Source organism: Natator depressus, chromosome 2 (assembly GCF_965152275.1).
Source record: "Natator depressus isolate rNatDep1 chromosome 2, rNatDep2.hap1, whole genome shotgun sequence".
Taxonomy (NCBI): domain Eukaryota; kingdom Metazoa; phylum Chordata; order Testudines; family Cheloniidae; genus Natator; species Natator depressus.
This window is the reverse complement of record NC_134235.1, coordinates 231148077-231163835: the sequence shown is the minus strand read 5'-3', so window position 1 is coordinate 231163835 and position 15759 is coordinate 231148077. Positions and strand designations below refer to the sequence as shown.

Genomic DNA, 15759 nt, shown 5'->3' with positions numbered 1-15759 from the left:
GGTGTCGCACACTAACAAAAATTCCTCTGCAAATGTGGTAGGATTTTCCAGGGGCTTTGGAAAGCCTTTTACAATTGAAAGGAGATCTGTACGAGTCCAGGGTTTATAGCTCCAAGTGGGACCCTCTTGTTGGTCCCCAGTATGCAGGATTTGGAGGGGAGCCTGGATAGGTTTAGAGCCAGAGCGTAAGCGTTGGGCCCAATCAGTGTCCAGGCTATCTTCGTATGTATGGGGAAAAACAGGAGTCAGGCAGACTGGAGGGTTTCGGGGGAACGGGGTTTTTTTCTTTATGGGTCTGAGTGGTACTGGAGGAATGGGCCTGGGCGGTATTGGACGATCCAGACTGGTCTGAACTGGAGACCCCTGGGAGTTGTTGTGACTGCCTATTGATCCGATGCAAGGATGCCAGGCCAATTAATGCATCTTCCTCATCGTCATCCCCAGAATTTAACAAGGGGTTTTCTTCGTCTTTTCCCACAATGAGATGGGAGTATGAAGGGGGATGGGATCGATCCTGATGTTCTTGGAGAACGGGATAAAGGGGAGCGCTCGGTCTGGCTGGGAGAGAAGGCTTCTAATAAAGCTTTTAACTTGTCATTTGAATCCTTAAGAGAGGCAAGTTTTGATTCTGTCCACCTATGATTTGCCTCTTCCCACCACTGCATGAAACAATCAACCTCTCCTTTTGCCAATTTAGTTTTAGTTTGGCCAAGTTTGTCTTTTAAGACGTCTACTCGGTCTTTGTCCCAAGATCCTAACAGTGGCCACTGAATTTTGGGATTCTCCTGAGTTAGCCTAGACCATTTTTCCAGAAATTTACAGGAGTCCGGACCCTTCCTAAAATACATAAAATGAGCCGGTGTTCCTTTAGGGAACTGTCCCGACTTAGACGTCTGGTTACCCATACAGGAGGACTTTACACACCAATCACACAAGAAGGAAAGTCGGGTTCATCAGAGCGATGCCCAGTGCAACACACAAAAGGAGCCCACAGGCTACTGCCTCAATCTCCCTTGCTTTCATACCAAGGGTTTTACCCAAGGCACGGTGCGGCTGCAATTGTGCAGATTTCACTCACTCAGACCGTGGGGACAGGAACCCTTTGGTCAGCTGATCCCTGGACGGAGACGGCGCCCAGACTCAAACACCACAGGGAGGATGGATAGACACAGAGACAAGATAGTCCTCAGTCCGGACAAAACACAGAAATAATTACCTGACCAGATTCCTCATGTCAGATCCCGGGATCCCTACCAGAACAGAGTGGGAAACAACAGGTTCGATGGCGTAGACTTCACTGTGGTCATGCACCCTTCCGTTCTGGCGGAGGACTGCTCGGGCCAAATACCCAGGTGCCGACTTGCCACAGCCGTCCTAAGAACGGTCAGGAGTCACACGGCCCCAGTGAAGACTGTTGCCATCTCGGTGGAACCTCCAAATTGTCAAAGTCAGATTCAAGACTCTCTGAATTTGTCAGACCACTCTGTTTATTAGCAAAGCGCTTTGCCAATGCACCCAGATATATGTGAGCCACCTGCAAAAGCTCAAGCTAACTTATTTATACACATAAGCCAAAGCCAATTTAACATAGGAGACAAAAGGAAGTGGAAACTGACAAATATACATATGTATCTTATTTGCATACTAATGTTTACCAATCTCCTAGCTCAGTAGGAGCTCTACGTTCATTAGTTTGAGGACCCATTGTCTCACACTCCTTAATGTTTCTCTTCCTGACAACTATATTTCAACAAACTCTTCAAGCAGCATTTCTTTAATGAATTATTATTTCAATATAATTCATTCTACTTTCACATAACAAAGCGAGATGATTACAACAAAAGGGCGGGGAGTCTCTGGGTGCTGTTTCTGTTACAGAGTATTGCTTTGAGTCTCTCTCTGTGTGAGTAGTTGTTGTTACAAAGAATTGCTTTGAGAACAGACTCTGTCTTGGAACGTACTAACACAATTAGGAGCTTGCAAGTTTCACACAGAGGGGAAAAAAACAGTACCAAAAGCAAGAGACCTCTTAATTAGTAATACCCTGGAATTTAAACTATGGGGAATCAAACTCATTTGATTTTAATACAGAACTTCTTTAATATGATCCAACAGTTGCAGCTTCGGCAAAGGCCTCTGGGAAGGGACCTATATAGGAGTGAGGAAGAGAGACCAAGGTGGCATCCCTATCGGAATCCTCTTGCTCAGGTTTGCCAAGGAAAAGTGGAGTGCCTGGAGAGATCTGAAGTGAAACAATTGGTACTGGGTAAAGTTCAGGTGATCTGGATGTTAAGTACTGACAGCACATTGGAGCCAAGGAGCAGTGTCAGGAGTCTGAGGTACAGCCAGGTGCTGGGGGAAAACAGAACTCCTGCGGTGCTGCAAGGGTGATCAGTACTGGGGTTGACATCTGTGCTGAAGTAGTCATGACAAAGGACCCTGACAGTATCGCAGGCTTTAGGTACTTGGAGGGAAGCACTGCTGCTGAAGATCTTGTGCGCTCTGAGGGAGGTGCGGTTGGAACCTGAGTGGGCTTCTTTGGTACCAAGGAAGAGCTCTCCGGGCCTGTAGCTTTGCCACCTTGCAGTCTAGCCATTCTCCTCTTTCAGAGAGATGTGGTGAGAAAGAGAGAAATCTCACCTAGTGGCATAGTGCACAAGGAAATCCATGTATCCATTTTTTTTTTTCATGCTGAGTTTTCAGTGGTAAATGATTAAAAGCAATCTGGATTTATTTTAAAGGGAGCATAAGGTATTTCAGCTGAATTTCTGAAAGATATTTGTTCATTATCATAACGATTCATGGTATCCCCATTTGGCCCACTAATAGAAGTAATGCCTAGATTTGTGAAGAAGCAGTTATATATATATATATATATATATATATATATATATATATATATATATATATATATATATATAATATCTTTGATGTTCTAGTATCATTGTCTGGTAGAATATTATCCAATTTACTGACAGCCTGGGTTTTATATTTGCTATTATCTGGTGTATTATTTACTCATGGGATTGATTTTTCCTTCTGAATTAGCAATATTTTCTGCAGTGCAAGTGGATATGTAACAAATGATTAAAACACCGGATGTTCATCTTCTGCCCCAGATGACTTGTCAGAAGATCCTCCTACACAGAACACGTACAAACAGGAGCCATTAGGCTTAACAATGGCCTTCACTTTTTGTGTAAATTAACCAGTGTCTGTTGCCTTCTTCCCTTTTACCATTTAAAGCAAGAACAGCTCCTAAGAATGTGGTGATGTATAAATGGCAGAAGATGAAAGCAGTTTCTGTGTAGAGACTGAAAGGGAGTCATGATCCCTACGTAAAAGGCTAAAACATCAGTGAGAGTGGTGATTTGTGATAGACACTGCTGTTAGTGTGACTGAAGGCTCCCTATGTACTGGTACCAAGCGTAGGACTGTTTGATTAGAGGGTAAGAGTCTAATAAACCCCATAGAATGCCACCATGTGGTCTGAAATGAGTGTGTCTGGGCCAAGGCTTATGTCCTCCCTTTTGATATGAACACTTAATTATCATTATTGTTAATGAGTTAGAGGCACATTACAAATACATCTTAGTAGCCCATGCTATACCTCAGTTTGTCTAAACAGCTAAATAAAATTTATATTGCTGATATTTACATGTAATTCCAGTACCAAATTATGGGTTTGGACAGCACTTACTATGAGTTCTTGGTCCAGGACTAGGGCTCCTAGGCAGGGCTTTAATACATTTATTTATTAATAGGACCTGATCATTCTCCCTGGAATTCATGAAGGGGAAGGGGTGTTCTTCAAGTGCAATTTCCCATCTCTAATCAGCTGTGTTGCCAGGATGAGATGAGCTGGGGGCAGGTGCCACTGTTGTGGATCAGTACCTCAGCATGGATAGTCCTACCGTCTTGTGGGATTCCTAGGATTTTCTATTTTGGGAGGAAGCCTTTCCACAGAGGGACAGCCCCCTCTCTTTCAATGGGCCATTGTAAGGGCATTGATTAGATTCCCTCACAAAATATCCTCTACCACAGCTTTTAATATGAGCGTGGACAACCTTGGGCTCTTGATTTAGAAATCTTGTGCAGTGTCTTGTCTTAAGCATCTTGCTATATACATGCAAGACATGGAAGTTAAGAAAAAGCATTAAGAGACTCTTTGCTTTTGAATAGAAATGCTTTACAGGCAATTGCTCTGGGTTAGCTATGGTTAGTACACCATTAACAAGGAGGTACTTGCCTGAATTTACAGCATAACTAGAGTGATACCTGCGATCAAGAACAGATGAAGAAAACTTGAATTTGCAGGACATGTGAGTTGGATAAGCAAAGGACAGTTGCTGAAGCAAGAATTGCAGGGACTGGTGCCAAGGGCATCAGCAGCAAGTGTAGGTCAATGATGTGACTGACTGGATGGGATGCCATATGGTGCATTTCTCAAGGTGTGTGAAGACCACGAAATGTGGAGGAAGATTTCTGGGCAATGACTTGTGTGCTGTTTACTATTCATTGTGATGTGATGGGTGATTTGCAATCTAAGAGAATGAATGTATGTATGTACGTACGTAATTGAGGCTGTAGTTGACACAGGAGTCAAAAGTCACAGAGCCAAGGACTGGGAAATGAAGGAACCTTCACTTCTACAGCACAGGGTGATCCACACACAGAATTTAAGTTCAAATACAGTAAAAGCTTCTTTATCCAGCATGTTGGGAGAATGGGGGGGCGTTCAGGTAAACGAAAAATTCAGGTTAACTAAGAGGGAGGGAGTTTGGATGTGGGAGGGGGTGCAGGGCTGGAGCACAGGAGGGGTTTTGGGGTGCCAGATCTGGGGGGTGCTCACCACAGGTATCTCTCTGCAAACTGCAACTTGTCCCTGCTGGTCCTAGGCAGAGATGCCAAGGGTTTCTGTGCACTGCCTCCACCCACAGGCACCACCCTTGCAGCTCCCATTGGCCACAGTTCCTGGCCAATGGGAACTGCAGAGCCACCTAGTCGCACCTCCACCTAGGAGCTGCAATGACAGGCTGCCACTTGCAGGGAGCCACCTGAGATGAGCACCCCCCAGATGTGGCATCTTGAAACGCCTCCCATGCCCCAACCCCTGCCTCGAACCCCCTCCCGCACCCCAACTCTCTCCCAGAGCCTACGCCCCACACCTTCTCTTGCACTCTGAACCCCCTGTGGCCGTTCCTCGGCCTAAGCAACAGCGACATGTTGCCGTTTCTGGGGAGCCAATTAGGGAGCCTGCCAGCCCCGCACCAACCACATTATAAACCGGACTTTCTAAGAAGATTAGAAATATCAGTTTATAGAGCTTTCCAGTTGGAACAGGGATGGATAATACAGCTTTTACTGTACCATGAAATCACAGCAGCAAAACTCAAGAAACATTGTTAGGATATAGATATTCAGGCCTGTCTGTAAAGGCCTGTACTCTAAGAATGTAAATGTATTCTTATCACTTGGCTAGTTATAGAGATATAAAAGAATCAAAATCACTGTCTGCCGGTGTAAGGGCCTTCTCTTACTGTGACAGTCTGAGGCCCCTTTCTTAGGCTAAGGCCTTTGGCTAAGCAACAGAGGCAGCCATAAACTGGGAAGCGACCGGTCACCTCCTCACATTCCAAACTCGTCACATTGAAAGAAGGTGCTATTGGGCTGTTAGGAGTACAATCCTGTCCTGATAATGCCTATCACCTCCAGAGAAAGGGAAGTGCCTAGAAAATGTAAAAGGAAACTTAGTTTGATAGCACCCTGTCTGGCAAGAACTCACTTATCAATAGCTAGGATGTGAAATCCTCACTTCTGTATTATTTTGTCATTATAGTTCCCACTTTGCTATTGTTTGTCTGTATAATCTCTGTCTGGGTCTGTGATTGTTTCTGTCTGCTGTATAATTAATTTTGCTGGGTGTAAACTAATTAAGGTGGTGGGATATAATTGGTTACATAATCATGTTACAATATGTTAGGATTGGTTAGTTAAATTTCAGGAAAATGATTGGTTAAGGTATAGCTAGGCAGAACTCAAGTTTTACTATATAGTCTGCAGTCAATCAGGAAGTGGGTGTGGGGGGGAAATGGGAACAGGGAATGGAGGTAAGGAAATTCGATTCATGTTTGGCTAAGGGCAGGAATGGGAACAAGGACACAGTTGTAAGGCCTGTGGTGTCAGAGCTGGGAAGGGGGACACTAAGGAAGGAAACTGAAATCATGCTTGCTGGAAGTTCACCCAGATAAACATCAAATTGTTTGCACCTTCGGACTTCGGGTGGTATTGTTCTCTGTTCATGCGAGAAGGACCAGGGAAGTAAGTGGGTGAAGGAATAAGCCCCCTAACAAACATTAACAGACTGTTGTGTGTCAGGCTCAATAGTCACCCACTGTTTTGAGAATCCTGAGACTTACGGACTGCAGTTCAGGGCATTTTTTTTTTAAGTTTAAGTCAGACCAGTGAATATTATTCAATCTAGGTATTTATAGACAAAAAAAACATCTGGGCACTGCAGATTACATATCTGACAGGAACCATAGAGTTCTCTCCCTCCTTTTTTCCTTTTGCCGCAAAAAATATTTTTATTCATAGATACTAAGGTCAGAAGGGACCATTATGATCATCTAGTCTGACCTCCTGCACAACACAGGCCACAGAATCTCACCCACCCACCCACTCCTGCGAAAAACCTCTCACCTATGTCTGAGCTACTGAAGTCCTCAAATCGTGGTTTAAAGACTTCAAGGAGCAGAGAATCCTCCAGCAAGTGACCTGTGCCCCATGCTACAGAGGAAGGCGAAAAACCTCCAGGGCCTCTTCCAATCTGCCCTGGAGGAAAATTCCTTCCTGACCCCAAATATGGTGGTCAGCTAAACCCTGAGCATATAGGCAAGATTCACCAGCCAGATACCCAGGAAAGAATTCTCTGCAGTAACTCAGATCCCATCCCATCACAGGCCATTGGGGCTATTTACCAGGAATATTTAAAGATCAATTAATTACCAAAATCATGTTATCCCATCATACCATCTCTTCCATAAACTTATCAAGTTTAATATTAAAACAAGATCGGTCTTTTGCCCCCACTGCTTCCCTTGGAAGGCTATTCCAGAACTTCACTCCTCTTATGGTTAGAAACCTTCGTCTAATTTCAAGTCTAAACTTCCCAATGACCAGTTTATATCCATTTGTTCTTGTGTCCACATTGGTACTGCGCTAAAATAATTCCTCTCCCTCTCCCATATTTATCCCTCTGATATATTTATAGAGAGCAATCATATCTCCCCTCAACCTTCCTTTAGTTAGGCTAAACAAGCCAAGCTCCTTGAGTCTCCTTTCATAAGACAAGTTTTCCATTCCTCGGATCATCCTAGTAGCCCTTCTCTGTACCTGCTCCAGTTTGAATTCATCCTTCTTAAACATGGGAGACCAGAACTGCACACAGTATTCCAGATGAGGTCTCACCAGTGCCTTGTATAACGGTACTAACACCTCCTTATCTCTACTGGAAATACCTCACCTGATGCATCCCAAGACCGCATTAGCTTTTTTCATGGCCATATCACACTGGCGGCTCATAGTCATCCTATGATCAACCAATACTCCAAGGTCCTTCTCCTCCTCTGTTACTTCTAATTGATGCGTCCCCAGCTTATAACTAAAATTCTTGTTATTAATCCCTAAATGCATAACTTTACACTTCTCACTATTAAATTTCATTCTATTGCTATTACTCCAGTTTACAAGGTCATCCAGATCTTCCTGTATGATTTCCTGGTCCTTCTCTAAATTGGCAATACCTCCCAGCTTTGTATCATCCGCAAACTTTATTAGCACACTCCCACTTTGTGCGCCGAGGTCAGTAATAAAAAGATTAAATAAGATTAGTCCCAAAACTGATTCCTGAGGAACTCCACTGGTAACCTCCCTCCAGGCTGATAGTTCACCTTTCAGTAGGACCCACTGTAGTCTCCCTATTAACCAATTCCTTATCTACCTTTCAATTTTCATATTGATCCCCATCTTTTCCAATTTAACTAATAATTCCCCATGTGGCACGGTATCAAACACCTTACTGAAATCTAGGTAAATTAGATCCACTGCATTTCCTTTGTCTAAAAAATGTTACTTTCTCAAAGAAGGAGATCAGGTTGGATTAGCACGATCTACCTTTTGTAAAATCATGTTATATTTTGTCCCATTTACCATTGACCTCAATGTCCTTAACTACTTTCTCCTTCAAAATTTTTTCCAAGACCTTGCATACTACAGATGTCAAACTAACAGGCCTGTAGTTACCCGGATCACGTTTTTTCCCCTTTCTTAAAAACAGGAACTATGTTAGCAATTCTCCAATCATATGGTACAACCCCTGAGTTTACAGATGCATTAAAAATTCTTGCTAATGGGCTTGCAATTTCATGTGCCAATTCCTTTAATATTCTTTGATGAAGATTATCTGGGCTCCCCGATTTAGTCCCATTAAGCTGTTTGAGTTTCTCTTCTACCTCAGATATGGTAATATCTGCCTCCATATCCTCATTCCCATTTGTCATGTTACCATTATCCCCAAGATCATCTTTAGCCTTATTAAAGACTGAGGCAAAGTATTTGTGTAGATATTGGGCCATGCCTAGATTATCCTTGACCTCCACTCCATCCTCAGTGTTTAGCGGTCCCAATTCTTTTTTTGTTCTCTTCTTTATATGGCTATAGAACCTTTTACTATTGGTTTTAATTCCCTTTACAAGGTCCAGCTCTACTTGACTTAGCCTGTCTCACTTTATCCCTACATGTTCGGACCTCAATAAGGTAGCTTTCCTTGCTGATCCCTCCCATCTTCCACTCCCTGTATGCTTTCTGCTTTTTCTTAATCACCTCTGAGATGCTTGCTCATCCAGCTTGGTCTACAACTCCTGCCTATGAATTTCTTCCCCTTTCTTGGGATGCAGGCTTCCGATAGCTTCTGCAGCTTTGATTTAAAGTAATCCCAGGCCTCCTCTGCCTTTAGGGAAGTGGATTGGACTGAAGAACTTATGGATCTAACTCTAATCCAGAACAGCAAATGTCACACTTATGCCAAGTGCACAAGCTACTTACAAAAATCTCAGTAATTTTGCTATTTTATCAAACTGTAACATTTGGTTATGAACCTAAGACCATTGCATGTCTGCAAAACTGGCAAACATGTTACATCACATGAAATGCATTTCTTAAATAGGTTTTTAAAATTCCACACACACACACACCCCCACCCCTTTCCAAATTTCAACCTAGTGATTTAAAAAAATAAAATCACACAACTGAGTTGTAAAGCTCAGTCTCGGGTATTTCCATAGAACCTGGTACCACAGTACTGAAAAGCCTTTCGTGATAATGTCACTAATTACAACTGATGCTTGAATGTGACTGTTAGAGGCATAGTGGGAAAAGTCACATTCAAACATCAGTTGTAATTCGAGCTATTATCATTAAGCACTTTCAATACTCTGATTTTTCCACCCCACCTCTAAATCACAAATACAGTGTGAAACAGCTTTACCCAGCAGGAGAGTGAGTTTGTGTGTGTGGGGAGGGGGAGAAACCTGGATTTGTGCTGGAAATGGCCCACCTTGATTATCATGCACATTGTAGGGAGAGTGGTCACTTTAGATAAGCTATTACCAGCAGGAGAGTGAGTTTGTGTGTGTGGTTTTTGGAGGGGGGTGGGGGTGGGGTTACAAAACCTGGATTTGTGCTGGAAATGGCCCACCTTGATTATCATACACATTGTAAAGAGAGGTTTCAGAGTAACAGCCGTGTTAGTCTGTATTCGTAAAAAGAAAAAAGAAAAGGAGTACTTGTGGCACCTTAGAGACTAACCAGTTTATATGAGCATGAGCTTTCATGAGCTACAGCTCACTTCATCGGATGCATAGCATATCGTATGCATCCGATGAAGTGAGCTGTAGCTCACGAAAGCTCATGCTCAAATAAACTGGTTAGTCTCTAAGGTGCCACAAGTACTCCTATTGTAAAGAGAGTGGTCACTTTGGATGGGCTATTACCAGCAGGAGAGTGAGTTTGTGTGTGAGGGGACAGAGGGTGAGAACCTGGATTTGTGCTGGAAATGGCCCAACTTGATGATCACTTTAGATAAGCTATTACCAGCAGGAGAGTGGGTGGGAGGAAGTATTGTTTCATGGTCTCTGTGTATATAATGTCTTCTGCAGTTTCCACAGTATGCATCCTATGAAGTGAGCTGTAGCTCACAAAAGCTCATGCTCAAATAAATTGGTTAGTCTCTAAGGTGCCACAAGTACTCCTTTTCTTTTTGCGAATACAGACTAACACGGCTGTTACTCTGAAAGCTTTACCCAGGTTTCTCCAAGATCCATCAGTACATGGACAGACCAATTTTTTTCCCCCAGGAACCAAGTTTCTGAGACAAAGCTTACAACTATCACATACATAAATAGAGATCCAGCTGTTACAAATGAAATAAAACAGGAAACCGTTGAATCTCAGACCGTTTACAGTGTTAAAAGGAAGACAGAGCGACCCTCAATTTTAAAATGACCGCTTTCCTCTAGTGATTTCCTCTTGTGAGCACATGGAGTAGCATTTGAAGGATTTAAAATAGGGACAATTAAAAAAAATATAGTTAACTTTTGGTTATATAAACCAACAAAATAGATTTGTTGACTTCAAGAGTGGCAAGTTTTTCTTTTTGTTTAGTTTAAATAAACTATTAATATTATTTACCAGACAAAAAAAGAACTGTCCCTCTATTAAGTCAACTAATTACTAAAAGTAACAATTTTAGGAAATAAAGTTTGAGTGTTTCAGAAAAAAAACTTCCTAGTGGTCGAACTGAAGAAACTACAAGTTTGCCATAATGGTTGAATTTATTTACAAATTTAAGCATGGTTTATACACCTCAATTTACATAAGAGGGAAACTAGTATTACACTTTATATCAATATACAGTGAAAGAAAAATGAAAAAGCAAAGTGCATACTAAAATGAACCTTTATTATTCCAAAAACAGATGCCAAGCATGTCATATTTGCATGTTTCTGAATGCATATTCCTAAAATACATATACATCTGTAACCAATCAGCCAAGCAGCTTGGTATACTGTTTTAGAGCAAATGTCTTGAGGTTCTTCCATACTGTACTAGGGATGTCATGGTACTAAGTTGACTGAATGAAAACATAGTAAATAGGAAAAAACAGAGGTATTGCAGCAATGGTTTTGAAAGGAAAGGAAAACGCATTCTCTACTAATAAAAAAAATTGAGCTAGCCCAATGTTATACTTACAACAAAATCCTGTGTTAATGCTAATTCTAAATTTAATTACCAACTTATTTCAATTTTTTCCACATTTATTGGCACTATTTTTCACTATTTAACCTTAAATGTTAATTTTCTAATAAAAGCCTTCTCTCTAGGACAGAAAAAGCGTATAGTGTCTAATATTCTATAATTGTATGGAGAGATGCTTCTAATCGGCAAGTGTTAATTTTCCTAAAAATTATTCCTTGGACCTGGCTGCAGCAAGATGCATATATAATGCTACTAGCAATAGTTTTTGCTTGACTATAACCTAGTTGCTAACATTTTCTTTTAGACTTTCTTCTGGCTCTAGAATGTCTGAGTATTTATATGGATTAAAAGTTGTAGAATTTCAAGCAAAAAAGGACTTATTTTTATGGAACAGGTAACAGGGAATGTTTTTTAAAACAAGCCACTTGCTTCTGAAGTACCCTTTTTTGTTGAGTAATACTTGTCTCCTCTTGGAAGAAATCTTTCACAGGTTTATCAAAAAGCCCATACACAATATTAGTAAAAACCAATTCAATAATATGTCCAGCAGTATAAAAGCATGGCTATCAAATTACATCCATATCTTGCCTTTATAAAGTTTGAGAGATAACCTTGTCAGGAACACATTAGGTGTGACAGCGCAGCATTTCCCATTCCTGGCACAGTTTTGTCAGCATGAACACTACTTTTTACAGCGTGCTCCAAAGAGTTTTAAACAGGTGTATCCCATTATTGCCCACATATTGCATTGAAAATTTTGAATCATATGCATACATTTTATCTTTTAAGAGCAATGAAAGTGAAATTAGCAACAGTTCATCTGTTTTGGGAGCCCTGTATTTCCCTGTATTGGGGATACACTGTGTATCCACTCATTTAACAGCTATGTTTGTTGCATTTCTGGAGCAGGAACAGTGGTTTTTTTAAAACTGTACTTTATTGGTAAACATAAAATCATTACTGTTCTGTAACTTTAGCACTTAAGGACTCACTTTCTACAAAACTTTATACTGTACATATTAAGATGGTACCACTTCAAGCCCACACATAGCAGCATAACCAAGGAAAATATGCTTGAACATACTAGAGCATTCACTTTTCTTTTCTTCCCATTTCAACATTTGACTGAGGTCTCCAAACAAGGTGGATTCAACCCTGAGATTTTATATTTCTGATTTCTTTTTCCTAGGGGAACTTACTTTATACCTTGTTTCTCATTCTGAACAAAGACAAAAATTAGATAATTGTAACAAAAGCTCAAGACAATGCATAACGCTAAGAAATGTTATTAATACGATGCAAACATCAGGAAGAAAAAAAGCTATGTTGCATTCAGAGACAACTGCATTGCTAGATGTACATTCTTCAAATTATCAGTTAGACTCCATAAAGGAAGTTGTTATCTCACTTCTAGTTTTTTCCCCTCTACAACTATCTGGATTTCTTTGGCATCCAAAGTCTCATATGTCAATAAAGCTTCTGCTAAATTCTTGTGTTCTTTTGCATGGGTCTTCAAGATGTTCTTTGCTCGCTCATATGAGTCCTAAAGTAAAAAGGTAAAACTTTTTTTAAAATTCAGAACAGAAAATTTAAGAAAATGATACAAGTACATTTTTTAAAATTGTTTTCCTCATTAGATTCAATATAAACCACTAAGAAAGGGTACTCAGCACCCGTGAGAGATGTCCTTTCAGTTCACTCTTAAGTATAGCTTTGATCTTTCAAAGACTTAAGCACTTGAAGCATTTTATGCTTATGATTAGAGTCCCACAGACTTCAATGGCTCTCCTCATGTGTGTAACTTTCCACCCACATTTAAGTCTTTGCAGGATCAGGGTCTATGTGTGGGTTGAGGAAGCAATCCTGCAGACCTGCTTTGTGCTACTTAATTTTTTTTCTTTTTTTTAGTAAATTTGGAAACCAAATGACTGATCAGTATAAGATTCCTCAAAGATTACTATTGAACATGTCAAGTTTTAAAATCAAACCCTGTGAATTATCAGAATACAATAAAAGGGCTTAATAACATTTAAAAATACTCGTATTACACAGCTTCAGATGTTGCTGTCTCTCTCAAAATGTGCCCAGGCTCCAAAGAGTGTACAATCTAAAGTTTTTTTGGTTATTTTTAAGGTAAAAAGTACCTTTTATCAATTCACTTTTAGATAATTTTTTTTAATTACCTCCCAAAAAATTTAAGTTATGATCCATTGAAAATAGAGGATTAGAAAGATATAGCAACACTTATCACAATGCTATAAATATATGTAATCTGAAAATTCCAATACACCATTTTAAATTAAACATAATAAATCTGAATCTCAAATATATCAGCACTATTAAGAGTTAGAATAATTATTTAAATACAATATAATTTAACCACCAACCATCCCTCAAAATGCTAACCAGGAAGTAAAAATTTGAAAAAATGGTAGTAGATACCCTAAATTGGAACTCTGATCTGGAATTCGCAGAATGACAAAGAATTATGTTCAATTACTTGAGGGAAAGATATAAAACAGTGTGAAAGTAACACAAAATCACCCCCTGTTCTAAAATAGGTGACTGGAAGGTATTCAGTGAAACTCCCACATTAATTCATTGGAAATTACACAGTTAAAGCACAGCACCATGTGTTAACATGGAATGCATCAGGTGTGCCTGGATAACTAAACCAACCCAGCCTATGCCATACTGCTTAAACATAAACCAAATGCAAAGCTACTAACTCCTCCTCAAAGGAATTCAATATGAAGAGACTGTGCGTTTTTATTCAAATTTAACTTAGCTGCACCTTTAAGAATATTTCCATCCACAAGGTCAGACACTATATTGTATATTGCAAAGAAACCAATATAATCAATCATTCATTATCTTTGTTCAGCCCACCTCTTAAATGAGATAAGTAATCGCAGGAAACAAATCTTACCCTTAAAAGTGTTCTTATTTCCTGTTCAATTGCAGACTGGGTTTCAGGACTGAGTTTCCCTGTATCTGTGTACGTCATGACACCAAGCTAAAGAAAGAGAATAACAAGACAAGAAAAATCCTCCATTTCAATAAAACACTGATGCTATTGCTATTTTTGTATAAATAGCATCACCCACTCGCCTATCTACCATATAGATAAGCAAACAAAATTGCTAGATAAGATAATATATACATCCATATTAATAAATCCCGCAAAAAGTCACAAGCCAAAATGAGCTATAACCTCACTTCAGGATTATATTTCCACACGGTCAAACAAAGCTCCCTTTAAGATTACATCTTAGCTGTGAAATAATTTTTATTCTTTTCAAGCTAGCCTATATAATGCTGTCTCTTTAAAAGTCTGCAAAAAAACTCAGTTCTCTCCACCCCTTTTCCAAACCTCAGCTGAGATTTTCTTCCAAGGAATGAATCCTTAAGATTATATTATGTTTTAGAACATTTATTTTGCTACCAAAAAAAAAAAAAAAAAAAAAAATCTTGTGAGCATGCATAAGCAGAAATTTGTTTAACTAATGCAAGCGTATAAGTTGATACGTCAAGTGTACAGAACTCAAAGAAAACCCACTGTATAAAGGTCAAAAGACAAAGCCTGCATTTCAAATTAGCCAAATCACTAGTTACTATGTCAACAGAATTTTTTGATCTCTATATACCTTGATCTTTCATAGCTGTGTGCACATAAAAGGTACAGAATCAGAGCAATAGCTATGACTTGGTATGACTAAGATTGAATTAATATGATCTTACCTTCTCACTCATTCCAAACCTAGTCACCATCAGCTTTGCTATTTTAGTAGCATTGTCAAAGTCACTGGAAGCACCTAGATATTAAAAACAAAATTTAAGTTAGAGTCAGCTAAACCAAAGTTACATAAACTTAATATCCATTGAGAGAAGATTCTTTAGCCACAGATATCAACTGACCTGTTGTGATGTGATCACTTCCAAATACGAGTTCTTCTGCTACTCTCCCTCCCATACTAACATCCATTTGTGCAAGCAGCTGGGATCTAGTTTCACTCCACCTGTCGTTTTCTGGTAGCAAAGATACCTATAAAATGTAGAACTGGTCAGACTAAAATAAAATAGAGCATAAAACAGCAGTGTTAGGGCTTCTGTTTTTTTCTGGATTTATTAATTTCATTTTTCAGGGGGGTTTTAAGCAATTTGAGTTTTATATAGATGTCTAAAAATCAGGGGTTTTCAGGGCTCATCAGTATATACTGTAATGAGCAATCTCTTTGTAACATTCCTTAGTACACTTTAATGTAATCCTGTTTCAAATTGCACTATGTTAAAGCACACTAGGGAACTTTTAGTGCACACCAGCAGGGTCTCCACGGACCTATTAAAGATCAACACAGTGTGCTTTAAAAATCACACCCCCGTAGTCCAAACTACTGCTCTGTGTAGACAAGGCCTAAGATACAAGTAACTATTTTCAGTGTT

General features: G+C 39.8%; 1 protein-coding gene across 2 annotated transcripts in view; it reads right to left on the bottom strand.

Moving 5' to 3' along the window:
- Positions 1-10885: 10885 nt before the first annotated feature.
- The window catches only part of YME1L1 (YME1 like 1 ATPase), a 31760-nt gene continuing 26886 nt past the window's right edge, over positions 10886-15759 (bottom strand). The window contains exons 16-19 of one of the 2 annotated variants that reach the window (XM_074946135.1): positions 15235-15361; positions 15058-15131; positions 14246-14332; positions 10886-12859 (exon numbers count right to left, since the gene is read on the bottom strand). In XM_074946135.1, coding sequence (XP_074802236.1) covers positions 12716-12859; positions 14246-14332; positions 15058-15131; positions 15235-15361 — 432 coding nt within the window. In that variant the 3' untranslated portion in view covers positions 10886-12715. The remainder of the gene's footprint in view (positions 12860-14245; positions 14333-15057; positions 15132-15234; positions 15362-15759) is intronic. The other variant, XM_074946136.1, reaches the window with a different exon arrangement.